This window comes from Buceros rhinoceros, unplaced genomic scaffold, assembly GCF_000710305.1.
Source record: "Buceros rhinoceros silvestris isolate BGI_N320 unplaced genomic scaffold, ASM71030v1 scaffold9716, whole genome shotgun sequence".
Taxonomy (NCBI): Eukaryota; Metazoa; Chordata; class Aves; order Bucerotiformes; family Bucerotidae; genus Buceros; species Buceros rhinoceros.
This window is the reverse complement of record NW_010415782.1, coordinates 18,777-45,945: the sequence shown is the minus strand read 5'-3', so window position 1 is coordinate 45,945 and position 27,169 is coordinate 18,777. Positions and strand designations below refer to the sequence as shown.

The 27,169-nt window shown below is 38.6% G+C and overlaps 1 protein-coding gene across 1 annotated transcript in view; it reads left to right on the top strand.

Annotated features, from left to right (window-relative positions):
- Positions 1–311: 311 nt before the first annotated feature.
- Positions 312–27,169, top strand: part of LOC104494676 — a gene marked incomplete at its 5' end in the record, with an annotated part of 40,367 nt that continues 13,509 nt past the window's right edge. Inside the window, 6 exons of the mRNA XM_010137541.1 lie at positions 312–418; positions 3,604–3,715; positions 8,722–8,821; positions 23,570–23,714; positions 24,092–24,143; positions 26,930–27,067. Coding sequence (XP_010135843.1) covers positions 312–418; positions 3,604–3,715; positions 8,722–8,821; positions 23,570–23,714; positions 24,092–24,143; positions 26,930–27,067 — 654 coding nt within the window. The remainder of the gene's footprint in view (positions 419–3,603; positions 3,716–8,721; positions 8,822–23,569; positions 23,715–24,091; positions 24,144–26,929; positions 27,068–27,169) is intronic.

Genomic DNA, 27,169 nt, shown 5'->3' with positions numbered 1-27,169 from the left:
CTTCTGGGAAACTTATGTGATCCGTTTCACTGTGATAGAGTATTCATCTTTTCAACATCAGAATGTGTCCCACATACCAGAATAAGTGAGGAGAATTTAAGGATGACGAGAAGTAGTGATTCAGAGTTTCAGTGTTTCAGATTTGAATCTTATTGTAGTAGAATTCTGAATTTTAAGTACTGGAGTAAATTTTTGTGATGATGATAGTTTCTTGCTATTTCACTTCTGCTTAATGTATGGGTAATGATTGTCAGAGAGCATTTATACCATATTAGTACTGAATCCTATGTAATTTCATAATCTCTTGTTAGGTAAATGCCACTTACCTTGATGGCTTCAGAGCTACTGCTGTCTGTCCAGTGGGAGGTCCAAAGGCAGTACAAAAAGGAAGACACACTGCAGAAAGTATTTTGGAAAGGTTAGTATCTGAGTCTTGGAAGGGATTTTGGCTTTTTCTGTTTAGAGATTGTGGAAATAGAACTGTGATGTACAGTGGTAACCATACTAACCTTGTAAGAACCCTAGAAGATTAGAATCTTCAAGTTAGGAGGACATTTCAACACTTAAGTAGCCTGTCTAGGAACCCTGTTTTCAACATATAACTGCACTTCAGCTACATTTGACAGAGCAAGAAAGGGCTCAAATATTGAAAATAGGTGGCTGGATGGTGTAGAGAAAACCCGAATTAATAAGGGAAAAGCTGTGATTCAGATTGAAATTTATTAGGTGCCAGAGAGAAACCCATGTGAAACTAGTTTTCACTGATTTTTCACAGAACTTCTTTTTATCAAAATACTTAGTGCTATGAAATCTAGACAGTTTACCAAGTTTGTGTTTTAAACAAAATTATCTTAGCACCTTGTAAAATGTGAGTAATGCTTTTGGTTGCTAGAACAATTTTATAATTGTAAGACAGACTGATAAACCTTTAGTCGTATTTTCATGCCAGTATATTTGGGTAAAGAAGGATTCCTCTTAAATATAATTCCCTATCTTCACAGAAGTCTCTGACCATTTCCTCCAGTTGCCCCATCTTTCTAGTTATGAGATCTCTTTGTGCTATTTTCTCTGTAAAACTCCTCCCACCCTGCATTCTATTACAGACTTGTGCAGTACACTAGGATAGACACCTGTCAGGAGTGCAAAGTTTACTGTGGCCTTAGAGTGACTTATTGCTTACGTGCTCTGTGGTGAAGGAGGAGCTACGTGACTTCCCTCAAGAGACACAGCAGATGGGTGGGATGATACGGCATGTACAATTAACATATGGAATGCCTTTCTTCAGAGTGGTGCAAGTGCTAAAATGTACGTGTCCAAAAGCTACTGAGAAAGCCAATGAAGAAAAAACCCCTTCAAGTGTTAAATACAGAGACTCAGGTACTCAGAAGTCTCCAAAAAGCAATCTTACTGGAAGCTAGGTGATTAATTTAGGAAAAGAAATAGAATGCCCCTTTTTCCCATTCATGTGCTGCTGCCTCTGTGACTGCTAGAAAATTAGTTCAGCTGCTTACTGTGCTGTCCTGAGTAATGAGCAGAAGAGGGCTGATGGGAGGATAGCCAAAGGCTGGTTAACTGCCTTCATAAGTGGCCTCTAGTCTATGAGGCATGCCTGGAGCAGCTGTGGCTTCTTCTGTGATTTAAAAATCACAATATATGTTTTTGCCTATCAATGTATTCTCCATCTCAAACAGTCTTAAACAGCTTAATATGTGAAATTGTTTGTTCAGCGTGTTTGAAAGATTTGTGTATGTCAACCCACGTGCAGAGTAAGAGTTAAGCTATTCCGATCACTGTCAGAGAATGCTCTACCGGCAACTACATCTCTTTAGGGAGTTCCGACTTCAGTCTTTCCACTAATTCCTGTTGCAAGAGCATGTTGTAAGCACATGATCTTCAAGCTAGCCACCTTCCAGTACATTCTAGGTTAAATTCTGCCTAGTAGTCTAATGACAACAAGTACAGTATAAGGTGCAGAAACTTAAGGTGCTTCAATTATACAGCTCAAATTAGTTGGCAGACTAAGATATGAAGCCGCTTTGGCAGCCTGTAATATGTCTTCTTTCACTTCTTTCTTGCATGCTTCTCCTTTATTTGTTTATTCATTTTTGAAAGCAGGAGAGATATGTATGTATGTGTGTGAAGTCTCTTTGGAGTAGTCTTTAGTGTCCTTTTATTTTTTCATGGTTCTCTGTTGCATTACCAAGACATGTGAAAGGGCTAACATTTATGTGAAGAATGTGTTTTGAACTCTAGCATCTCAGACTGTAATGTTTGTAGATAAGTAACTTAAAATAACTTATTACAGACAGAGTTTGCAAATTTAGGTACCTTAAATCAAGAATCTGTCTTTCTGTCATGAAAGTAAAGATGGCCTCATTTGTGGTACATGGACCACCTTCCTCTCTTTAGAACAATTAGAAAATTGTATTTAAGTCCTATAGACGCTTCATTTTTCAGGTACTATGCTGATATTTACACAATGGTGACATATTAACAGTGTCTTCAGAATGTTCCACTGATGAAAAAAATTTTTCTTATCCTAACGTAATTCAAATTTTTCAACTGAGAAAGTCTTTCATGCAGCTAAAAGTTTTCCAGGCCAAGATTACTGGGAAGCCAGTTTAGGTGCTTCAGAATTTAACTTCTTTTTCCAATCTGCAGGAGGCTACTAAGTTGGACTAATTTAAAACTTTTTTCTAACTTTTTTTATTGTGATTTTTTTTATTTTTGAACTTCATATGGTTTTCTTTTTTTAAAAAAAAAACTATAATTCAGGTTTAGTGCTTGAGAGTTGGGCTGTTTTTTCTAAGAGTTATTCCAAACAGTCTATTTAAGCCCAATTTAGTATTTGCCAAAAATGGTATTAATTTCTGGCTCTCTTAAAGCAGTGTGTGTTTTCATGGTGTGTATATAAAAAGAAGTAATATTCATCCCCATTATTAATTGTAATTGGACAAACTTGGCTCTCTTGACACGGTATGCTTTTGGTGGAAACATCTTTATAGCAAGAACTTGAGGGATTTCAGTGCTAGACTGGAAAGGCACGACTGCTGAAGAAACATTCTCTTTAAAAACTCCATGTGCTTTTTGGCATTTGAGTCATATGTTCATTAATCTCAAATAAATACTTTCAAAGTTGGAATAAAAGTTCCTTCTTCAGTTCAGTTTTTCTTCATTGGTGCCTGTGATGTAATGAGGTAGTTTCATGTATTTCTTGGTAGTTCATAATGCCTTATAGCAGAAACAGAGTTAAGGACTGCATTACCAGTACGAAAACCAGGAAGACTGCATATATTGTAATTACATTTCAAGCTGTCTTTGTTTTAAAGATAAGCGTAAGAGCTGGAATACATTTATTTGTCTTTGTCTGTCATCTTTCAAATAATTTGAATAAACAAAAGGCTCAGTTTGAATTCAGATAAATTCAGAGGCATAACTTTCTTGTCAGTAACCGCTTGATTTATAGTATTCAGATATATTTGTTTAGTGTAAAGTATTCCTCGACCAGTTTTCATGACAGAACTAACTCCTGTGGACCACACAGGGCAACTTCAGATAATCATTTTGAGGCAGTTTACTAATAAAAAAAATCATTTGTTGCAGGACTCGTCTTATTATCAGTCAGCTTGGGTATGAAGATTACAGTGCAGTTAACATACAGGTTTTAGGGTCTGAAGATACATATGGACCTCATGCTAGAAGGAGTATAGATGGTGTAAGTATTCAGTGGAGTGTTCTTAAACTTTTACTGACCCCTTTTAATCTCTCTGTATTGTTATCTTTTCCACAAGTTTAAAGGAAGTCACTATCATAGTGGGAATTTCACCCCATCATCTTGCAAAGAATTCAGTGTCACTACTTAGTGTACAAAATTAACGCTGACAAGGTCTTTGCAGTATTGGGTCTTCCAGAGGCACTGACATGAAATCTTACAGAAATGTTGTGGTAGTCTGTTCTATTGTTGTTCGTCTAACGAAATAACTTCTTATGAAAGTTCTTATGATGTGGACTTAAATTTCATTAAATATAACTCCAAAAGACCACATTATAAATATTGCAGGGCCAGGACATGGCAGAATTATTGTTGCCTTTGCAATTTTACACCTGTCTGTGAGTACTAATTGTGAAGCAATCTTCAGCTGTATAATTCTGCATCGTATTTTGTGATGTAATAAATTCATACATAAGAATGAGTTATGGCTATAGCTACTGCAGCTGTGATATCCGTGGTCTGTTTTTCTAATCCAGAATATGAAAGTCTTTTTTAAAGGAAAAGGGCTGTAAATCTTGTCCTTACTTAAATGCATTTTAAATATTTAGACAGTTTAGTTTGTTCCAAAACAGTGGCATTTAATTCCTCTTTGTCAGTGGCAGTTTTGCAAAACTCTGAAGGTACACATGGCAAAACTCAACTCAGTTTGTTCTTAGGAGTGCCAATGTTTAAAATAGCCATCAGTTTGTACAGGAAACTAGAATGTGATGTGGAGAGACAGCAAACTTCTCAGTATAGAAATTAAGTGTCATACAAATCGGGCAAATTGTATCTGCAGCTGTTCATCTTAGTGCTTGAGATTCAGTTTCATTCTGCACAGCACCAAGAATTGCTTCCTGAGGAATGAGCTTTATAATGTGGTCTTTCAGGAGTGTAAACCTTGCAGTGTTAAGTGTGTTACTGAAATTGCAGAATCAAAATTTTGAAATATAGGAGCAGATGTTCCAGATGTTGAACTTGCCTGTGTTCTGTTCATACCAGCTCTTCGTTATGCATTGTAATTCATTCTTTAATTAAATTCTTCCATTGAAAGTTTTTTGTCTTGTATAGAGTGAATAATGATTTGAAAAAGAGCAGTTTCTCCTTTCTTATTGTTCTGTTTGCCTTGCTTACAGTACATTAAATAAATTTTCCAAATTTATAGTATTTTCTCTATTTCCAGCTTCTACTCGCAGATCTTATATTACAAGGAAGTAGGGCGTTATCTTCATTGTATGTGCTTTCCATACATGCCTGGAACAGGGTGTGAGAGCTAAGGAAATCACTCTATTGCCTCCCCCCTTCACCCGATTCCTCCAACATTTTATAAGAAACTAACCAGGGGAGTCTTCATCTGGAAAGCAGCTGTAATAGCTTGAGAAAAAGGGGTGGGGAGCGGGGTTTGCTTTGCCATTTAAAATACGGAGTCATAGAATCCTAAGGAAAATACCTGCTTCTTGGTGCTTCAGGTAGGAATAACGTAGTCTTTGAAACACTCTTTACTATCACTTCTTTTTATCCTAAATTACATGTGGTTATATGGGTTGCAAATAACAATGCTTAAAACCAGAACCATGTTATGTTAGGCGGTATGTTAACACACAAGGAAAACAGTTCCTGCTTGGAAGATTCTACCATCAAAATTTAAAGCGGAGAAGCAAAATATATACGTGAATACCAAGACAGGATAAGTTGAACAATATTTGGAGCTCAGTGTAGATGTCTGGTGTGGCTAATTCTCGTATGGGTCTGTCAAACTGGGTGGAAAGACTTGCCTTTGCAATTGTGAAATCACTGCATATCCCAGGCTTATGTAGTCTGAGCTGCTGTGTGGAGTATTAACTGCTCTGACAACACAAAATATCCTTGAGAAATCAAGAACTGCTTGCCTCCTTTCCTTTCTCAGTCATGCCAACCTGTTTACATGGTTGTTGCTTGTCACTCTGATAGCTTGCATAATCAGCAGCCCAGCATGAGCAAGAAAGGGACCTGAATAAGCACTGAGTAACCCTAGTGGTGGTTAATTTTTAATATCTCCTGCTCTGTGGCTTTCTGTTGGGGAGGAAGCAAGGCTTAGGACAGTGTCATAGCGTCAACAAGTTCATGGTTTAGAAATACTGGGTGTGTTTCATGTGAAAAGTATCTAATAGTACTTCAGGCGTTGGAGTTTGCTATATAGAACCTGTATGTGCATGTCATTTTTCTGCTAACCCTTCGTTAACCAATTTGCAACACACTGTTAAGACTTGAGGAAGTATAACTTTGTTTTGCTGGGTTTTGTTTTAATTATTATACTGTAAGTTAAATGACTTCAAAATAGTATATGTATCCAGTTTTAATATTGGATTCACCCACTCAGAACAGGATTCAGCTTATTATTTTCGCAGATCATTGTATCTTGCACCTGTGGGCAAGGAAGTAAACCTGGACCTTAAATGGAATGTTGAAGACATGGTACAGTTTAGAACCAGAAAGCAGATGTTGAATTCATAAATACAGTTTTGTGCAAGAATATTTCCTATTAATTATTATTTGTAATATTTTAATGACTGTCATGGTAGCTTTAGGAACACAATGTTAAAAAAAGTATTTGTTGAGTTTGTGACGTGGCTGCATATTTTCTGTGTAGCAACAATTTTTTTACAACAACCTAGTACAACTGGAAAAATTACTGGTTTCTTATTTATATTACCTTGATCAGGACATCTGTTTCTGTATTTACAGAGGGAAATTTCTATCCTTTCACTGATAAATGATCTGCTGGAATAATATAACCTCTCCTGCCTTAGCTCGACTAAAGTTTTGGTTTAGTGTTTGCTTACTTGAGTATCAAGATAAACTAGTAAAACTGAGAATCGAGTTTGCAGGATTTCCTGCATGATAGTATTGTGGCAGATATTTTCCAAGCTGGGAGCTTGGAGGCTGAGAAATGAACAGTGTGTGTCTCCCTGTGAGTATGCCTACATAGGGGTACTTAAGAAAGATGAAAACAATTATCATTACTGTACCTCAGAGTCCTCCTGTGTGGATATGCCACTAGACTAGGAAGTAGAGAAAAAATGTCTTTCAACTTCATTAATATTTAGGACTTAGGTGTAAACATACGGAAACAAAAAAGCCCTTTATTACTGGGGTTTAGCTGATCACCAGCTGTAAAGCGAGGAAGTTTTCCTCCCTTGGTATAAGCTGGCATAAGTCAGCTTGTTTGTGTTGGGGTTTTGTTGTGTATGTGAGTTGGAATAGAGGATTTAGGAGTCTGTTAACATAATGGTCTCTTTGGGATACTCTTACAGTAGCTAGAATGCTTGGAGCAGCATATTACAACGTTTATGTTAAACACCATTTCAGCAGCTGCCACTGGGAAATACATTTGCGTTGCTAAGTTCTGAAGTTTCTTAAATTCCTGGAATTGACTTGAGCTTTTAGAATGTTGTCGTGTTCAACAGTATTGCTTTTTGGGAAAATGTACTGTATACACACAGGAAAATGATACTGATATGCAAGATTATCAGTATTTCAAAAGCTGCTAACCAGTTTGCTGGTTTATGTAATGTTTTTGAAGAATGCAGCTTTATGGAATTGTGGGCAATTAATAAGTAGCAAAAGAGTTGGGAGATGTGTTAAGAGATGGGGAGTTTAGGAGTTCAGATCTAGATTCAGAAGGGCTTGGATTGTCCAAAATCCAGTTGTTTCTTTCTTCCAGGAAAATGTCCTCTTCATCTTAAGTGGCTATCTGTTTGATCTTCCTTTGCTCTTCTACATTTTTAGTAGAACAGCTACCAAATCTACAACAATGCTTTAGACTGGGCATTTGGTTTTGTAGTCCTCTGATCTCTGTAGAATAAAAAGAAAACGCACCCCCAACTTTGTTTTTCATGCTTTCATGATATAGCTCCTTTCCTCTTGACATAAAAGATGACATACTAGAGGATTTATTCCAATTATCTTGTAGTCAGACTCCTCCCTTTTTGAATTTTACATTAAGCCAAGAGTTACATGTAAGGTTACCAAAGAACCTTCAGAAATTTTTTTGTGCTCATTAACAAAAAAAAGCTGACTTCCGGAGAGAAGAAATATCTTGCTGCACAGCTCCATACTTGGAGTAGTGCTGTGCGAGGAACTCCTGACTAGTAGATTTTGAGACCTTGTGCAGTTCCATTTCGTACGTATGATGGGAGTGTTGTGATTGTGCTTTGGGGCAGGTAGGAGATGCTTAGAGACAGACGTGTATTTTGAGCAGGTTACACTTTTTTAAACATCCAAAGATAAACCAAAGGTTGTTCTTGCTGGTGGGTGCAAATTCTTGAATGGATACAGTCTTTGCCTCAGTGAGACCTAGTGAGACTCTAAGGCTTTTGCCAGTGTATTGATTCCAGTGGTAGAAAGAGATTTTTAGAGAGGTAAAAAAATGGAAAGGAGTGTTTATCCGCAATGGTGAGCATGTTAGTTGACTACAGAGCAGGGAGCAGAGTACTGGTTGGGTTTACCTTTAGAGGAGTTCTCTGGAAATGTGGTGGGTTTTACATGTTCCATTCTCCCATTTAACTCCCAAGGAGTAGGTTCGACTTATTTTCTATGAGCGGGTCTGCTTACTTCGTGATGCTAAGAGAAGTAAACATGGCTGTCTAACTTGACCCCAAAATATTCTCAGTGTACTTAATATGAGGAAAGTTTGCTTGCCAGTTCCACTGAGAGTGAAGCCAAATATCTATTTTCTTATACAGTATTGTTAGTTATAGTATTTGATCCTTTGAGAATGCTGGAGAAGCACGGTGTCCTTAGCAGACTGAAATATGCAATAGGTGCTGGAAAAAAAGTCACTCAAGGAAAATTGTAGTGTGCAGCAGTGAACACTAAACATTTCCATTAGTTTTAACTTGGATGCTGAGCTACAGTTATTTTTTCGGTTTGGTAAATTTAGATGATGTTCTGCATCTAAATTAATCTAATTACTATTTTTTTGGAAGCAGGGTCCTCGGGAAGCTGTTATTTGGCTTGCTGTACACCATAAGCAAAAAGAAGCTGTAGAAATCTTTTCCAGAGAGATTGCACCAGCTGGAACTGGCATGGGTAAGTATTCACATCATCTTCTGAGAATTTTAAAGTTACTTTTTTTTTCTTGAGCATGACTAGCACCCAAAGACTTACTTGTGTTCAGTTTCATTAAGCTGTGCGTAATGAAATTGTAATGTTTTCTTTTAAAGGTTATTTATTTTTGGTGCAGAAACGGGAATGCAGACATTAACAAAATGATAAAGTTATGGAAGTCCACCTTTTTGTTCCTTTGAGACTCTTTATTCTTTTGTTGCTGCTACCATCCCTTCCTGCCTTTTTCCTTTTCCTCATTTGTCTTTATTGTCCCTACGCATAGTTACACTGATGTGCAATGGTATCTTACTCTGTTTTGCTGTGTTATTAAAACTCAATGATCTAATGCTATTAGATCTCATGGGCAATAAACATTAAGAATGTTACTCAACTGGCAAAAATTGATCACAGTGTCCAGCTGTTGCAGTTTATGAAGAGCTGTGCAGTATGAGGGTTTTGAAGGTCTCTTCAGCACTTAGTTATCGGATGTTACTGAAAACGACTTTTATAGATACTGTGTACTTTTACTGTGTTTGATGTGTAGCTGCTTGTGTAGGTAATTACAACTTCAGATCTAAGTCAAAATTTTTTAATACAATACTGCACTGAGAATGCAAATGAACTCCATTTTTAATCTTTATTCACAGTGTATATTAACTACCCAGCTTAAATTCTGATTCTGCGCTATTAAGTCTAACTCAAATTAATGTCTTAAACATTGGTTTTTATATGAATTGTTGTGGTGTACTGCAAGTGTTTGTAAGATTTATTTTTTAACTGACTTGTGAGGTGGGGTCCAAGTACTGGGATTTAAGTATGCCGACTTAGTTTTAAGTGTATATGATAAGTATTTGTGGAAGGGTCATCTAGTGAGAAAATATCTATGCTTCTATTGTTTGCCAAATGTTTGTTCAAAAACCAACACTTTACATTTATTCTTTGTAAGAGTCATTGGATTCTCCTCGCTTTTTAGGAGGATTTACTATTTGATTATTTTGAACAAACTCTTCTTTTTTTTTCCTTCCATTCTCTTCCCAAGTCACTCACTTGTCACCACTGTACCCATCTCAGTTGTACGTAGCACCTTCATATGTTGTCAGTTGCTGTGTGTGTTATGGATATTCGTCCCACTTTTACTATCTGTTTAAAATTTTGACAGCTTATTTTGAGGACTAGAGCTCAGATATTTTTTTAATGGCTTCTATGTATCTTATGGAAGAATATACCGAGGATTTATTTACATAGATCTTCAAAATTAAATTACACAAGCTTAAGCTGAATCACTCAACCTCCATAGCATATATGAATCTTGATTAGAGGAGGGGTGAGTAGGTGTTACCTTGCAGTTAAGGAACTTACATTATTTCCAGTGGATTCAGAATTTTATGGGAGTGTGCACATTCCGTGCTGTACTCTTGCCAGTGGTAGCAGAGATGTAGTTAATGCAGGCTTTTTTTTTTTTTTTTTTTTTTTAAATTTTGTTTTTTCGGGGGAGAGATGTTGTTTAATGCGGTTTTTTTTTTTTTTTTTTTTTTTAAATGTTGTGTTTATAGGGCCAAGGTCAGTGCATGGTCATTTTTTTTTTTCTACAGGATAGAATATGATCATGTAGAACTAATCTGGAGCATTCATTGGGATAGTTTTTAAAAATGTTGTAATTCTGAAGGCTGGTTACTAAGTCAGCATTTAGCATAGATGAATGTGCTTCAAAAGACTTTTCTAATGAATGAAACATGCTATTTTCATAGTTGTACCAAACTGCCACTTCTATAATTAGTTAACGGTTCATAATTGAAGTAGTTTCTCCTTTTGCATTATTCAAGTAGACTATGTAACATACCTGAAAGTAAAGATCTAGACTTATTCTTTATTTGATATATATACTTTGACAATCCCCTAGAAAATAGTTTTGAACAAAGGAAAGCTGTGTGGATTTTAAAACAAATCCTTACTTGTAAGACCGGAAACCAACGGATGTATGCTTGTCTCTCCTAATTCTTAATATTTGCCTCTTCTTTCATAAAGCAGCTGCTTTGTATATAAACTTTTTTTGAAGTCTGAAGGTTTCAGTTTTTTCCCTTCACCACTGTTCATTTCACAGAATGAAAAAAGTAAAAAAACCTGCAATACCTGGGTTGGGTGGAGTATGTCCAGTATTGAATTATAGAATATGTGAACACCTGTGTCTTAAGGGGGCTGGCAAACTTTCAGTTCATATTATCGCGGCTCTTTGTGATGAATCAGATCTCCTCCTGTGCAGAATCAGGTTAGGCAGTCTGCACGGATGATGGTAGGGGTGCTGGTTTTGTTTCCTAAAGGAACAGCTTAAACTTTTTAGAACATCCAGTAGCGTTTATTCTAAAAAAAAAAAAAAAACAACCCAAAAAACCAAAACAAAAACCTGTTTCAGTTCATAGAATTGCTGCTAATGAGCATATTTCTGGAATCGTGTGGGGCATCTGGTGATAAATAGCACTTTTGTTAGCCAGGTATGGGACTGCATCAAGGTTTTTGGCCTCCATGATGTAAATTACTAGTGTCAGAGGGTATCAAAGCTGTTTACTGACATGCTTCTGAGTGCTGAACAACCCTATAAATAGTAATTTTAAAAATTTGTTAAAGATATATTGAGACTGCTTCATCCAGTCAGTTCTTTCCGTTGCTGCTGTGTGATAGATTTCTGTATTACCTGTACAAATAAACTCTACGTGTGCAGAGTAGTGTCAGATTTGGGATCTAAGTGCTTAGTAGACTGCCTGTTGATGTGGAATACTTCTAGCACAGTGGTTATGAAGTCTTCTTTTCTTATTTTCTTAAGTGAGACTTAGAAAAAAAATTGTGCAATTCTGTGAAACAGTAATTAGCGGTATACTAATAACTGCATCAGCTTAATGATGCTTAGTTTCTGACAGTGGTGTAGGCTGCCAGAACTTGTTGTGAAGAGCAGAACAAGGAATGCCTCCTGCTTAATTGTCTTAAAATAGGCAGCTCCATAGACAAGGCTTAAATTAAAACTCACGTTGGATAGATGTGTAAGCGATCTTCGGAACAAAAGTCAGAACCATGACAGCTGGTTTTGTCGTAGGTGAATTCTCAAGTAACGGCACAAGATGTTCATTTCTCTCCCACTTCTCCCTTAGCTTTTTCCTCCTCCTGTTTCACTGGGCCATTTTTGCAAATGCTTACTGTTCTCCAAAGTGTAACAGCTTCAGCAAGAAGCAGAGCATGCTCCATGAAGTTTGGTCACTCTTATCGAAGGGCTGCAGTGTCCACCGGCACAGAAGAACCTAGAACTTGAAGTTCCCATACCCTGATTAAGTGCTCTGAGCAATGAGCACTTGAGGTTCCTTTTTGTACTGTGCCACACCACTTTTTCTTGCTGCATGTTGAACAAATATAGCTGTGGCTGCTGTCTCTCGTGTGAATGGAGCATGCGTATCGGATCTGGTTTTGCACATCCTGCTTGGGTCTGCATATGATGTAACCTTGTGTGGCTTTGTTTGGCCAAAATGGTGGCAGTTTTGGGGATGCACATTACGTGATGTTTTAAACATGTGGCTTTTCCTGATGAGAACGCCCTTTAAGTAACAAAGAGGCACCCTTTAAGTAACAAAGTCCTGTGTTTTGAGGATTGCTAGCTTGGTCATGTCCCTCCTGACTCTCTATCTTAGTTCTTTTCCAGGAGAGGTAGTGACTCTAGAGTGGTTGCAAATAATCCTTAGATCTTATTTTGTATATTCTTTTAATGAAAAACTGAGGGAAAGCAGGAACACATATAAATCATTCATAATCAGCAGAAAGGAAAAAAGAGTTGTTAACTTGCAGGGTGATGTCACTTGAACCTGAAACTCTTCGTTCCATTATTTTTGGACATTTCGAGAGGGACCTTTAAGTAACAAAGAACACTTATTTGATCTGTACCAAACAACAACAGCAAAAAAATAGGAAACAATTTGCTTTTCTGCTTGGATTTTATCTAGTGATCGTGCATGCAGTTTTTAACTATATTCTTTTTTTACCTCAATTCTTAAGTGATATGTGGACAGTTACGATTTTTATATATGGCACCTTTTACCCAAGAATCTTTAGCAGGCTGTGTGGACACCATTGACTAAGCTTTCTAACATCCAGTAACATTAGAAAGTAATCTGTCTGCTTTACAGATGGTTTCCTGAGATAGTGGAAGGAAGTATAACCGCAAAAGAATTTGAACTAGAGTCCTTGGTTCTGCTTCCCCTGTGAGAAATGCTAGACACTCCACCGATATGTAAGGGGACTGGGCTGGCATAAATTTAGGAATGGGGACTAGAGGAGAAAAGGGAATAGAGAAAGAAGGTCTGATAGTTCAGAATAAGGGTGGAGAGTCCTAAGGGCTCCTGCTCTGGTCCATGGGATTTTCCAGTACTCATACCTGAGAGGGAGGCAACACTGAACCTAGGCTTTTAGATTTACCTGTGTTTATCAGCGATGTTTCTTGAGATTAAATCCAGGAGCACTGTCACTCCTGGTGTTTTGTCAGGTTGTTTGAGCCTGCTAGTTGCTACTTGTGAAACCCTGAGCTAGATTTGGTAGGCAGTTCTATTTTGGTAATAGTAGTATCAAAATATGGAAATTATAAATTGGAGGTGATAGAGGTATTAATTTCTTTAATAGCTAGTACTAAAAGCCTCGTTTTGGTGACTTTCACTTAGACTAAATTTAAATCACTTGAGTAAAAATTTTTTGAGCTATTTGCCTGATAAATTTTTTGAAGGATTTATTGGTTACAGTTTCTCAGACATCGCAGGGAACAACGGCAAGATGAAAACAAATTATTTTTCTTCCTGTGATTAAAAAGCGTATTACAACAATTTTATTGAGGAGTGATCTTCCTAATGCTTCACAGCAGAGGCTTAAAACTTAGGATGTTGCATCTTCAGTGTCAGAGAGAGATCTTTTTTGCTCTTCTAGTGAATTAGAAGTCTTAATGTCAGTATTTATTAACTTCTGACTCACGTTGCATGTTTGATTATTTCAGAACTTTTTTTGATACGATACAATTTTAGTGTATTTGTAAAGAATAATGAAGCCTGGCCTCATAAAAAGAGCACTGTATAATTTCTGATCGGGAGTGCTGATTCCCCCCCACCACCCCATTTATGGTAGATCTTTATGCCTGAAAAACCACAGAAAGACAACCATCTCAAAGCGTGCAGATTTAAAAGTCCCTGTTTCTTATGAAATCTCATCCTCTGCATCAGAAAGAAAAGATAAAGTAATGCTACCTGTATGTTGGAATGGGCTGAAGCATAGGTGCCTTTGTGCTCTGAAGTACAGGCAAGGAGCTAGGCCTACAAGAGAAAAGTTTGTGAAGGTGGTATCTTTTCCAAAGCTTTCATAACCAACAGTGAAAGACTGAGGTTTCCATAGCTATTCCCTAACATTTTTTTCTAATGCTTTTTTAGATCCCATTGTTGTTGAAGACCAGTGGAGCACGTGAGCATATTGCACAGAAATTTTCTGAAGTAGTATAAGAATGGTGGATGAGATTCTTAAGCCCAGAGAAGACTTTGAAGTTACTGTACATAGACATGCCATACATTAGAGAGTGATTTGTTATTTATTTTCTGTTTGGAATGGAAGGCTTTTACTGTAAACTTCTGTTGAGCATGGTATTCAGTTTGCCTGTTTGAACACTTAATCAGTTTTCATTTGGCTTATGCTCTTCTGATGGGCTTAAAGGGATACAAGGTATTTTAAAAAAGACCAACACATCTAATCCAATCCTTTTATCTTTTTTTACAGTTAACACCTGAGATTGTTAAACTTTCAATTGGTAAAGCTAATGCTTTCTGTTTATTTCTCAATACTTTGACAGTTGATAATAGCCAGCAGCTAGCAAGTGACTTTGGTTTAGTGCAAGTATGGTCTTCTGGAAAAACTAAACAACCAATCTTTAAACGTGTCTGTAATGTTCGTTCAGTCTTAAATAACAGGGTCTTTGGAGCTATTTGCCTGTTCTACAAAGTGAGCTTTTGTATACTTGGCAGTGAAGATTCCTAGACACAGAGACTCAGATTTTTAGGTCTGTAGTATCTGTGGGAGTTCAGTGCAGTTCTGCATTGCCCAGTCTATGGAAATTCACCCTCACTTCATCAAAGCTATCAGTCACAGACCAGGTTCGTACTACTTGGTGAAAATGTCTTCATTATATACAGTAAATGAGTGGTATGGTTAGCATTCAAATAATTTGTGTTGATGCAGTGTATTTATTTTGTCTTTTTAAAATTCAGATATTTTATTCTGAATAAAATGCAGTGTATGAGGGGCTCAAGAAGAGCATTGCTGTGAGAAACTGACGTGTATAGTTTAATAGGGATTCAGTGGCTAAGAAATGTTTTACTAATAGCTGAAATCATGTGCTGACCCTTATTTCACATTAAAATGACCGGAGTTTGACACTAAGATGACAGCTGGTTAATACAACTTGAGATTTTAAAGTGCTTGAGTAAATGTAAATATTATGACTGATCTCCTAAGCGTGTTGGAAGATGCTTACAGAAATGTCCTTGTTTACTGCAGTCCCCATTTTTTCAGAATAATATTGCAGAAGACAGTTTATCTACTGTATTCAGAGGACGTAGATACATCATATCATTGACCACTGTAAACAAAGATTGTGTTGTGTACTTCAGCTATATTGTAAGAACTGTTGAGTATAAAACCTTGAATTTCAAATTTGTCTAGTTTGATCACTTAATAATGCTTGAGAATTAAAATTCTTTGATGTCTTTTTAATATATGAATATGTACATACCATTCCCTAGAATATGCGGTAAATAGGTTGATAACCATTTGGTCAAGCTAATTCAGTCGCTGGCAATACAAGGGACAAACCATTTAGGGTCAAAACCTGTTTAAGTTGGTGAGCGAGAGTATTGTATTTTGGAACCTGGTGAAGTTTCAAAGAAGTGCCACCTGTGGAATTTAAAGTACTTAAAGCTTTTTAGATTTCAGCTAGTCAGAGCATTTTTATGCTTTTTTACTCCAAAACATTTTACAGAATATTTCATGCAGTCTAGTATCTTTCTTTTATATACTACATAGCATTTTATTCTGTTGAAAAATACACGGATTTGTACAGAAATACTATTATTTTTTGGTGGAAGTAGATTAAGTAGTAATAAGCCAAACTTGGGTTGGCCATTAAAGTAAGATTTGAATAGGAACTATTCAGGAAGGAGATAAAACATAGGCTCTCCCACCATCAGAAAAATCCAGTGGGCAATTACAAGAGGTGGAAGCAATGAAGCTTGTTTTGCTGGGAATTTGCTTCTCACAGGTTAATTTCCACTTCCAAATGGAGCTTTTCCTGCCATCAGGCATTTTACAGGGTGTTGTTTGTATGAGAACATGGTGGTTCTACATACTGAAATAGGTGCTTGTTTGTGCCAGTTCAAAGCATTCTTTCTACCAGGCTTGGTTTTTAGTGGATCCGCTCCTTGAAATGTTTGTGTGTACACCAGAGCTGGTGCAGGGAAGGAGAGAAGAATGAATGACAAAGGATGAGGAGGGGAGAGCTGTGACAGCCCTGACTGAGAGTGACACTGGTGTTCCCACTACTCTTGTCTGCCTGCTACCACTGTTCATTAAATTTATCGCAAACTTGCTGTCTTTTCCAGCATATTTTGTATGAGTTTTAGAAGTGTTAGTATTTGCAAGGCCGTCCTTGGATGAGTTTTGTAGGGTGAGAGAAAAAAAGATCTGAGAGGCAGCTGGAGAGAGAAAACATACGTGGAGGATTGGAAATGGTGGAACTGCAGTATCAAGGAGTATATCTCGAGTGGACTTCATCTTGTGTTATCTACATGCACATTTGTCAACTACATTGCTGCCAGATCAGGGTGGTGGTGGCCGTGGTGTGTTAGCATGCTTTGATGTTCTTGAAATTCCTCTCCATCCTTCAGATTTGGGTGAAATTTGCCATTGGGCCCAAAATTTGGGGTATTGCGGGTGTGCAGGTAGAGTCATGACCACAAGGGGAAAAACCCAACCAGTATATGCGCCTTTATACACAGAGCATGATGGCTTGTTTTTCCTAAGGCAGTTGGGCTGAAAACAGATAATATTTAAAGTAGGTTAGAGGGAAGAGTCACAACATGAAAAGACAGGTGTTAAAACTGTGCGAAGAATTGTGCAGAGAAGCACGTGCTAGATAATAATTCTTTATTTTGTGGATTCAGTCTAGGTGCAAACCTTTAAGCACAGAATCCAAAGGAAGGGTCCTACACCACTCCTTAGCCACCTAGGAAGAAGTAAATTTAGTGGACTTAGTGCCTGGCATCTTCCCAGTCATGCCATGTATTTAGGAGTTAATGAAATTCGAGTGGTCTAATTCCCAGTACTGGCTCATTGCTTTTAAATGCCCAGCCACTTCGAGAATTTGGTTTGAAGCAAAATAAATATAATGATACTCAGTGTGATGACACCAGACAAATACTGTACCTACAAATGAATATGAACAGAATGTAAATAGGTTGAAAGGAAGGTATCCAGCTGAAAGGCGTTAATCTAATTTTGAAGTGCATCAGTTTTGTGCTATTCTGAGGCACAAACTGGTAGATAGTGATGGTGAGTTGTTTGTCAACTTGAAGTGAAGCAACTTGTTCAAGAGAGTGACTCGGGGCAGAGAGGTGACACTGCTCAGTGACACTGAGATTGTGATACTCTTATCTGCCTTGAGAAACTAGTGAATGGAGCTCTGATAGCAAAAAGTGGCCAGGTAAAGTTTCTAGAAGAGGAGATCAACAGCTTCAATTTAGCTGATAATCTTGATGCTGCACCCTGATTGATACTCTCTACAAGTATGACAGATTATTCTTGTAATTGTAGATAAAGATAAGTCTTCCAGAAAGGAGGGAAAGCGTCTGCACAGATACTTAAGCAAGCAATGTAAAGTAAGTGTGAAGTACAGCATGAGTAGATGTTTTTAAATAAGGTGTCTTGGGGTAACAGTTGATCTTAAGGAGATCACAGTTAACTTGGCAGAAGTACGTCTGGCCACAGTGACAAGGCCATTGCTACCTGGTTGTAATTCACCTTCCATTGCCCTCTTGCAGTTTTACTGGAGAAGTGTAGTAGGGATCTGAGCCCTGGGGTTGAGGAGAGGTGCTGTTTGCAGAAACAGCAGATCACTGATAATAAGCCAGAAGTAATTTAAAATTTGCTTCACATTCTCTGCCTGAAGACTAAGTAGAAATTGCATATAAATATAAATAAATGGTACTTATGTTACTTATGTTAGCATCAGCAATGGATTGGGTAATTGTAAGATAGAAATTAGTAACTTTGCAACTGGGATATTGGTGCAGCTTTGCTCTGCTATTGCATTTATGTGCTGGAGTATCTCTAGAGGCAGATACTGCTCTTACAGTAACTGTGCTGGAGAACTTTGCAAGGGTAGTAACAGCAAGCAGTAGTAGGTGGTTATCGTAGCCTCAAGGTGTGAACAGTGGTTGCTCTTAGGTGGATTGTTTTCTTGTCAGTGTTCAGAGAACTGCTTTGTTGTAGGAGCCAAGCTCCATTGTGTGCGAGCAGGGAAGTGAAGAGCTTTCTTTGAGAAAGTTTGGGAAAATTTTCTTTGAGAGTTTTCAGGAAGTTGAAACTGATGTCGGAGTAAAATCTGGTATCCTTAATGAGCAGTTCAGCTGTCTAGCAGGAAGTGAGCCATGTGATAATCCACAGATAATTTAAATTAGCTAACTTGTATTCTCAACTTGACCTTACCATGTCCAGCCTCCTCCCTCAACAACTTAAATAAACAAATTAGACACATAATTCGGTAAAATAACTGCAGTTGGTTTTAATGTTGAATGGCAGTTTTCCGCTTGAACGAGTGCAGGGGTAATGTGTATAGGGCTGAGTCTTCACTGGTTCATTTAAAATTTTGTGACACTGTGGGATTCTTTCACATTCGATCCACTACTACATTTTTTGCAGCAGAACTTACTGGCTAGGGAGGTGGTTATTTATGGGGTTTTTTCATTGTTGCTCCTGTTGTTGAAGGCATTCTTTTTTTTTTTCCAGTATTAAAAAACATCATAGGCTTATTTTGGGGAAAGAGGAGTTGTTAATGCCAACACCCTAGATCCCTTCCAATTGTTCTCAACTGCAGCAGGTTCTAAAGATTGCTGTGTTTTGATGTTGCTTGATTTGTTTTTTCAAAACAAACAAAATATACTCAGTGAAGTCTGTTTATCTTATATATCTTATCTTATGGTGTGCAAGTACTGTACGAGAACACTGGCCAAGCTAGCAAGGTGATGATGGTCTAGCCTTAGGCAAGACCTCTTCCATAACTTTAGGTTGATTTACTGCAGTTACCATCTCTGAGTTAGTCATTCAGATGCTCACCACATTTTAGTTCTGTTGATTCCAAAAGTGTCTCTGATTATAGAGCAGTGTTATCAAGATAAAAACTATGTAACAGCATACTTCAAAAACTTAATTAAAACACCCTGTTAACCACTATTTCAGGGAAATCACTTCTGATGAACATGAATATGGCAAGACTGTAATCTATGCTGGGTTGTGCCATCTGTGCTGCCAGTAGTATGTGTCCGTATCACCAAGGCACTAATCCAAGCTGAAACAGCTTGTGGAGAAGTAGAGTTATCCCTGTGAGCTTAGTATATGGCTTTTAGTCTGGAGCACAAACAGAAAGAATTCACACCTGGAGGAAGCGTGAAGCCAGTTTTTGCCTTTTTAACTGTTGTATAAAATGTTCAATGTTATTAATTTATGAGAACATATGTAATTTGCTAGATATTTCCCAGTACTTGTTAAATGTGCATTATAGGAACAATTCAAGCTACAGTAAGCTATGAGCTCTAGTGTTTTGAGGATGGCTTTAACAGTTCTGTTTGATTTCTGTTTCCAGCACCCGGCCTCACTGGAATTATTGGAGGGCGTCCCAGAGTGTAAGTTAACTCCTGATCATTATCTTACATGCGATAGTAGCATTGCTACCTGTCACCATCGCAAGCTTCCCCACCTTGAAACAGCAAACACAGAAACAACTGAAGTTAATACTGTGCTAAATAACTAATAGTAAGATCATAGTGAGCGCTACAGAGTATGTATGTAAATAGTAAAATTCTTCATTGAATTAATTGAATATGAGTTATGTAAGTCTCTGATCAGCTCATAACAATGACTTGGCTTAATGAACTGTAGGGAGAACTTTAAATGTGACTTTATGACAGGGCAGTAGCTCAAGCATGTGTTAATACGTGCAGATTTCAGGACTAGATTTCTCTTGTACCTGTTAATTTGGAGTATGGGCACAGCAGATTTATGTCTCTACCAGCCCAGCTCATCTAGAAATGTGAGGTCAAATGTCCCAGAACATCCCACAAAATGTTAGCGTGTACCCATTACGTCAGAAAACTGAACAGAGTAATGTTGAGGATGGATAAAAAAACCCAGACAAATTTAAAAAGCCAACAACAACAAATCCTGGTTTGATTCAATGTTTTTCTAGATATGTTGGTGATTTATATGCTCACTTTTCCATACTTATTCATGAAAGCATCTGAAAATTTCCTGACCCTAGGCAAATGCTTTGATATGTCTCTCTTGCTTATGGAGATGGAGGAAGAAACTGGAAATGTTTTTCCAGTAGCTCTGTGTAACTAGCTGAAGTATCTTATCAGTGTGGGCTATGACAGCAGAATAGACCTCAATGTCATGAAGTGCATCCTTTGTCAAGGAAATATTCTTGGTAATTTGGATACTGCCCACTGTAAAATTTTGGTTTTTCTTAATAACGAAATTTAAGGAATTTCTACACTTTCCATGCTTTCCAAAATTGTTTGGAAAACATTGCTAATCATGGTTAAATAGCTTTTAATTTCTCAAGTATTTTTCTGGTGTGTGAATAGTCTAAAGATGCATGATCTGACATTTTCATTAATTTCATAGAATGCTTTGGGTTGAAAGGGAACTTCAAAGGTCATCTAGTCCATCCTCCCCCTGCAGTAAGCAGGGACATCTTCAGCTACATTAAGTTGCCCGGAGCCTGGTCCATCCTGACCTGGAATGTTTCCAGGCATGGGGCTTCTACCACCTCTCTGGACAACCTCTGACAGTGTTTCATCACCCTCATCGTAAGAAATTGCTTCCTTGTATGTAGTCTAAATCTCCCCTCTTTCAGTTTAAAACATGTTGGTGATTTATATGCTCACTTTTCCATACTTATTCATGAAAGCATCTGAAAATTTCCTGACCCTAGGCAAATGCTTTGATATGTCTCTCTTGCTTATGGAGATGGAGGAAGAAACTGGAAATGTTTTTCCAGTAGCTCTGTGTAACTAGCTGAAGTATCTTATCAGTGTGGGCTATGACAGCAGAATAGACCTCAATGTCATGAAGTGCATCCTTTGTCAAGGAAATATTCTTGGTAATTTGGATACTGCCCACTGTAAAATTTTGGTTTTTCTTAATAACGAAATTTAAGGAATTTCTACACTTTCCATGCTTTCCAAAATTGTTTGGAAAACATTGCTAATCATGGTTAAATAGCTTTTAATTTCTCAAGTATTTTTCTGGTGTGTGAATAGTCTAAAGATGCATGATCTGACATTTTCATTAATTTCATAGAATGCTTTGGGTTGAAAGGGAACTTCAAAGGTCATCTAGTCCATCCTCCCCCTGCAGTAAGCAGGGACATCTTCAGCTACATTAAGTTGCCCGGAGCCTGGTCCATCCTGACCTGGAATGTTTCCAGGCATGGGGCTTCTACCACCTCTCTGGACAACCTCTGACAGTGTTTCATCACCCTCATCGTAAGAAATTGCTTCCTTGTATGTAGTCTAAATCTCCCCTCTTTCAGTTTAAAACCATTACCCCTTGTCCTGTTGCAAAGGCCTTCCTAGCAAGAGCATCCCCATCTTTCTTACAGGCCCCCTTAAGTACTGGAAGGCTGCAGTAAGGTCTCCCCAGAGCATTCTTTGCTCCAGGCTGAACAACCCCAACTCTCTCAGCCTGTCCTCATAGCAGAGGTGCTCCATCCTTCTGATTGTTTTTGTGGCCCTCCTCTGGACCCTCTCCTAGAGGTTCATGTCCTTCTTGTGCTGCAGACTCCAGAGCTGGACACAGGACTCCAGGTGAGGTCTCACGAGACCAGAGTAGAGCAGCAGGATCACCTTCCATGACCTGCTGTCCACACCTCTTTTGATGCAGCCTAGGATTCATTCATCCTCTTTGGCTGCAAGCACATATTGTTGGCTCATGTCCAGCTTTTCTTCCACCAGTACCCTCAAGTCCTTCTCCGCACGGCTGTTCTCAATCCCATCATCCCCTGGCCTGTATTGATACTCAGGATTGCTCTGACCCAGAAGGAGGACCTTGTACTTGGTGTTGTTGAACCTCATGAGGTTCACAGAGGCTCACTTCTCCAATTTGTCCAGGTCCCTCTGGATGGCATCCCACCCATCAGGCCAGTCAGTCACATCTCTAAGCTTGCTGAGGGTGCACTCAATCCCACTGTCAATGTCCTCCCTGTGCCTTAGCGTATCTTCTAGGCGGATCTGTTCCTTGATCTTCCCAGCCACAGAGGGGAGGCTGACAGGTCAGTAGTTCCCAGGCTCCTCCTTTCTACCCTTTTTAAAAATGGGTGCAATGTTTCTCTTTTTCCAGTCACCAGGGACTTCACCTGACTGCCATGACTTTTCAAATATGGAGAGTGGCTTGGCAACTACATCAGCCAATTCCCTCAGGACTCTGGGGATTCGTCTCATCATGCCCCATAGACTTCTGTATGAGATTTTTCAGGTGGTTGTGAACCTCATCTTCTCTTACAGTGGGAGGGACTTTGCCCCACTCATCCTTCACCTCATCAGATGTTACCAACTTGCCAGTCTTGCTCATCAGAGGGGGTTATGCTTTCTTTGACCTTCCTTTTCTGATTGACAAACCTGTAGAAGCCTTTTTCATTATTCTTTGCATCCTTTTCCAAGTTCAGCTCCAGCCATGCCTTGGTCTTCCTGACTTCATCCCTACACAACCAGGCAGTGTCCCTATACTCTTCCCAGGGTACCTGTCCCTGCTTCCACTGTCTGTACAATTCCTTTTTGCCCTTTAGTTTGACCAGCAGGTCCTGACTCAGCCATGCTGGTCTCTTCCCTTCCTTGCCTGATTTCTTACACCTAGGGATAGACAGCCTTTGTGCTCTGTGGAAAACATCCTTAAAGATACTCCTCCCACCACCCCCACCCACCCCAGGGGCTCCTGTTGACCAACTCCTTGAAGAGCTGGAATTTTGCTTTCCATAAGTTCAGAGCCCTGTCTGTACTCCTTGCCCGACCCGTATATCCCTCAGGACTGAACTCCAGTGATCACTGCAGTCCAGGCTGCAGTCTTGACATCACCAATGAGCATTGCTGAACCTCCAGTCCAGTATTGCATCCCTTCTGGTAGGGCTGTCTATTATCTGGCTTAAGGAGGTATCCTCAGTGCACTCCAGGAGTCTCCTGGATGCTTTTCCAACAGATGTTGGGGCAGTTGAAGTCCCCCAACAGAATGAGAGCCTCCAAATACAATGCCTTCTGTAGCCAGAGTGAGAAGGCCTCACCAAGAGGCTCCCGTTGATCAGGTGGCCTGTAGTAGACACCAGCTACAAGTTTCTCTTTGTTGCTTTAGTCTCTTAATTCTTACCCATAAGCTTTCGACATGTTTTTGGCTATTTTTCAGGGACAGCTCTTCACACTCTTCACACAGAGGGCAACATCATCTCCCCTCCTTCCTCACCTGTCCCTTCTGAACATCCTGTAGCCATTAATAGCTGCACTCCAGTCATGGGATTCATCCCACCAAGATTCAGTAATACGACAATCAGGTCGTAGCTTTCCAGCAGCTTCCAGCTCCTCCTCTTTGTTGCCCACGCTACATGCCTTGCTGTAGAGGCACTTCAGCTGGGCTGTCTGCTGAGTCACCTCGGAGGAACACCCCTTAATTCCTTTAATATTTTACCAGTTTCCCTGTTGGCTCCTGTTACCTCAGAAGCCACCAGCTCACCTCCGTAAGACTTTTTCTGTGCTGCAGTGTCCCCAGCATGCTTCAGAGCAGCAGGCTGAGGGCCCTTGCTAGCATCCAGTCCCTCTAACCATGGTGTCATCCCACAGCTTGTCACAGGCAAGGCTGATATTATGCCCCTCTCCCTTCAAGTCTAATTTCAGGATAAATGCATTTATGCTTGTTGTTTTGTGTGTCTAGGTCTCCAGTTTTGAAGCCATTCTTCTTCTATTATCCCAAAAACAATGTTCAGGTAAGATTCCCTGCTTAAAACCTGCTCTTTTCTCTTTGAAGTAATTTGAAAAATTGTGCTGACTTTGGCATTTTTCAGCGGCTTTGAGTCCTAAAACTGCAAAATATTCTGGTAACTTCAATTAAAAAATATTTTCCCAGAGACTAATGTTATTCACACAGAATGTTTTACAACAGTTGAACTTGCCACCCTTGCATTTTAGATGCTGTGAATTTTGAAATACCGTGCATCAAAATTGCACTTATTTTTTCATTCATAGAATTGTGAGTTTGAATTAATTTTACTGCATTTGCAAAGAGTGCTTATGAAAATTACAGACATATATTTTGAAAGTTATTGGTCCCCCTTTAAAGAGAAGGCAATTGGATGTTCAGAGAGTTGAACATTAATCTTGTGAACCTGGATGTGTCTTCTGATTTTTTGGAGGCATCTGCATTTTCCGCATACTACTGGAAATAAGTGTTAAAATCAATGAACTCTGCTGATTTACACAGGTTTTACCTTAAGAGAGAATTGAGTCTTTTCAAATACCCTGTCTGTAAAAACAGGTGTGGTAATTTCTGCTCTTAAAAAAATGTAAAATTATGAAAGTCCGTGTGACTGTTGTAATGTCGGGAAAGAGGTTATAAATGAGATCTGTCTCTGGCCCTGTTCTGTTCCGATAGTGTCTTTTGGTCTGACAATTGATGGTTCCAATGACTAGGCTTCCTGAGCGAGAAATTGAGAGTAAGATGAAAAGCTGAGCTACAGCCCTGCTTCTTTTCCGTTCCGCATGTACCTCTGTCTGTATTGAAGTCTTCAAGATAAATTTGAGTAAAGTGGTTTTACTGAAAACATAAAATGTTTGGTTTTATAAATGCTGGTCTCTGCTTTTCTGAATGCCATCAGATGCTTAACTTATCCTTTGGAGCTGGCAGGCAAAACTGCATATATGCCCTTCTTTTTCCAAGGCCTTTAACTGACTTGTAGCTATTGGGTGCATCTCATGCCAAGGCATCCTGATAATGAAGCTTCTCGCTCAGTAAGAGCTTACTCACGCGTTCACCATCAAGGAAGTGGCCAAAGGCCAGAGTGCTGATCTGTGTTAGACCGCAGGTATGGTGACAGGCTTTTGCTTAGGGTGGTGAAGTGAAGCCGAAGGAGCACTGGTGGCAAGTGAAAAGGAAGGGGGGTGGAGCAGGAAACAAAACAAAACTATCTTTGTAAAATGATTATCAGCAATCAATTTAAGTGTTCTAAGCACTTCAGAAAAGGACTGTTTAATTTCTTGTTTTTAACATGCATACAGTGCTTAGCACAAATAAGTCCAGATGTTACATTTGTTCTTTGAGTTGTACTGTACATTAATGGGAAATAATTTAAGATTAATTTTATGAGGAGATGCTTTAGTTATTAAAACTAAGTTTATAAACTGTGCATCATGGAAAAGTATTAACCTCCCCACGCGAACCTTTCCTGTCGTTTAAAGAAGTTCAAGTACTTTTATTGTCACTTAGGTATTTCTTTATACAAATGGCTTGTCTTTGCCAAGTTTAATATGAAATTAGTGTCTTCATGGAAGTTTAGCCTAACACTATTTTGTTAATCAAGTTAAATATAAATAACTTACTCTTTAGCACTGTGTTCCAGACTTGGTAAAATTCTGTTGACATGAAACAGTAACCTAATTTATCAGGCAAAGCAAGCAGTGGCTTGTCTAACTCTTTTCAAACAGAAAATCAGAATCCTTGCGCTGTGTAACTAATCTGATGAATGCGCTGATACGCTATTAACAAAATGCCGTGTGATCTATCACACGGTAAGGTTACCTAAAAGTAAGGTTACTTTTAGGTAAGGTTACCTTAAAGTGTGGTGTAAGTGATGCAAGTCCTTGATTCAAAGGTTTAGCCGTGCATTAACAACAATGGTCTAGCTAGAGATTACAGACTAAGGAAGGTATGAAATAACTGCTTTTCTAGACTGGAAGTTCAGTTACAAAGAGCCTGGTTGCTCTGGTTTAGCATTTGACCTAAAACCAAAGAACTCCATAAGGAGATTTTTCAGCTATGTTAACATTGCCACAGTGGGTTCTTTTGTTCTGTGTTTGATAACACCTTTCTGCGTGTCAGTTTGCATTCAATATCTCCTTTGTTGTTTCCACCGCTCTTACACAATCGTCCTGATTTTATTGTAGATCACCAGTGGCTTTACAGTGCAAACCATAGTTATTTTCTATATGTGCTTTTTCATGTTTAAAAAGTAACCTAAAGCTTTAACTTGGGGAGAAGGATTCCAGCAAACCTACTGAAGGCAAGAATAGCTATTCTGAACTATTTTGGGGTTTTTTTAATTGGAGGCCTTTGTTGCTATTGGCTGTTCTCTAAAAGCAATCTTAGAGTTAAGTAGAATTGGCTTGCATTTACTTACAACTGAGCACTGATAACTGCTGCAGCTATGTTGGAGTATGTTTTGTTGTGGCAGTGTAACCTGATTGTATGTCTGAATCTTAGAGTCCTCCAATACAGATGACATGGATGCAGTTAATTTTTCTACATGATTGTGCTATGTGATTTAACCAGAGAAACCTTTGCTTACGTGTTAAGTGAATACAGCCCAATCAGCTAATGACATAGCACACTTGACTATGTATATTTTCAGATTTCTTTGCGGGGAGCAGAGGGTAGGGAGAGCTCATATGACATGAACAGCATGGCATTTTCTAATTTCATATTTTCATCTCAACATAAACACCAAATACCCATTATTAATCTAGTTTTTTATAAGTTACTTTCACAATTTATTTGAAGATGAATGCAGGATTCAAAGAGAAGTTTGTTGCTAAGACGGACAGTGACATTAAGAAGAAAAGGAGGTTACATCGAAGAAGAGGTGGATGCTTTCACGTTTGGGGACCCAGTGTCAAGAGTTATGACACAAAATTCCACGTAGTGCTACTGCTTATAGAGGAGGATGGAGAGAGCTTTGTCTTCCTTTAAAATATACCCAGCTGGATAGAGCATTTCTTTTTTTATTATGCTTTTTTTCCC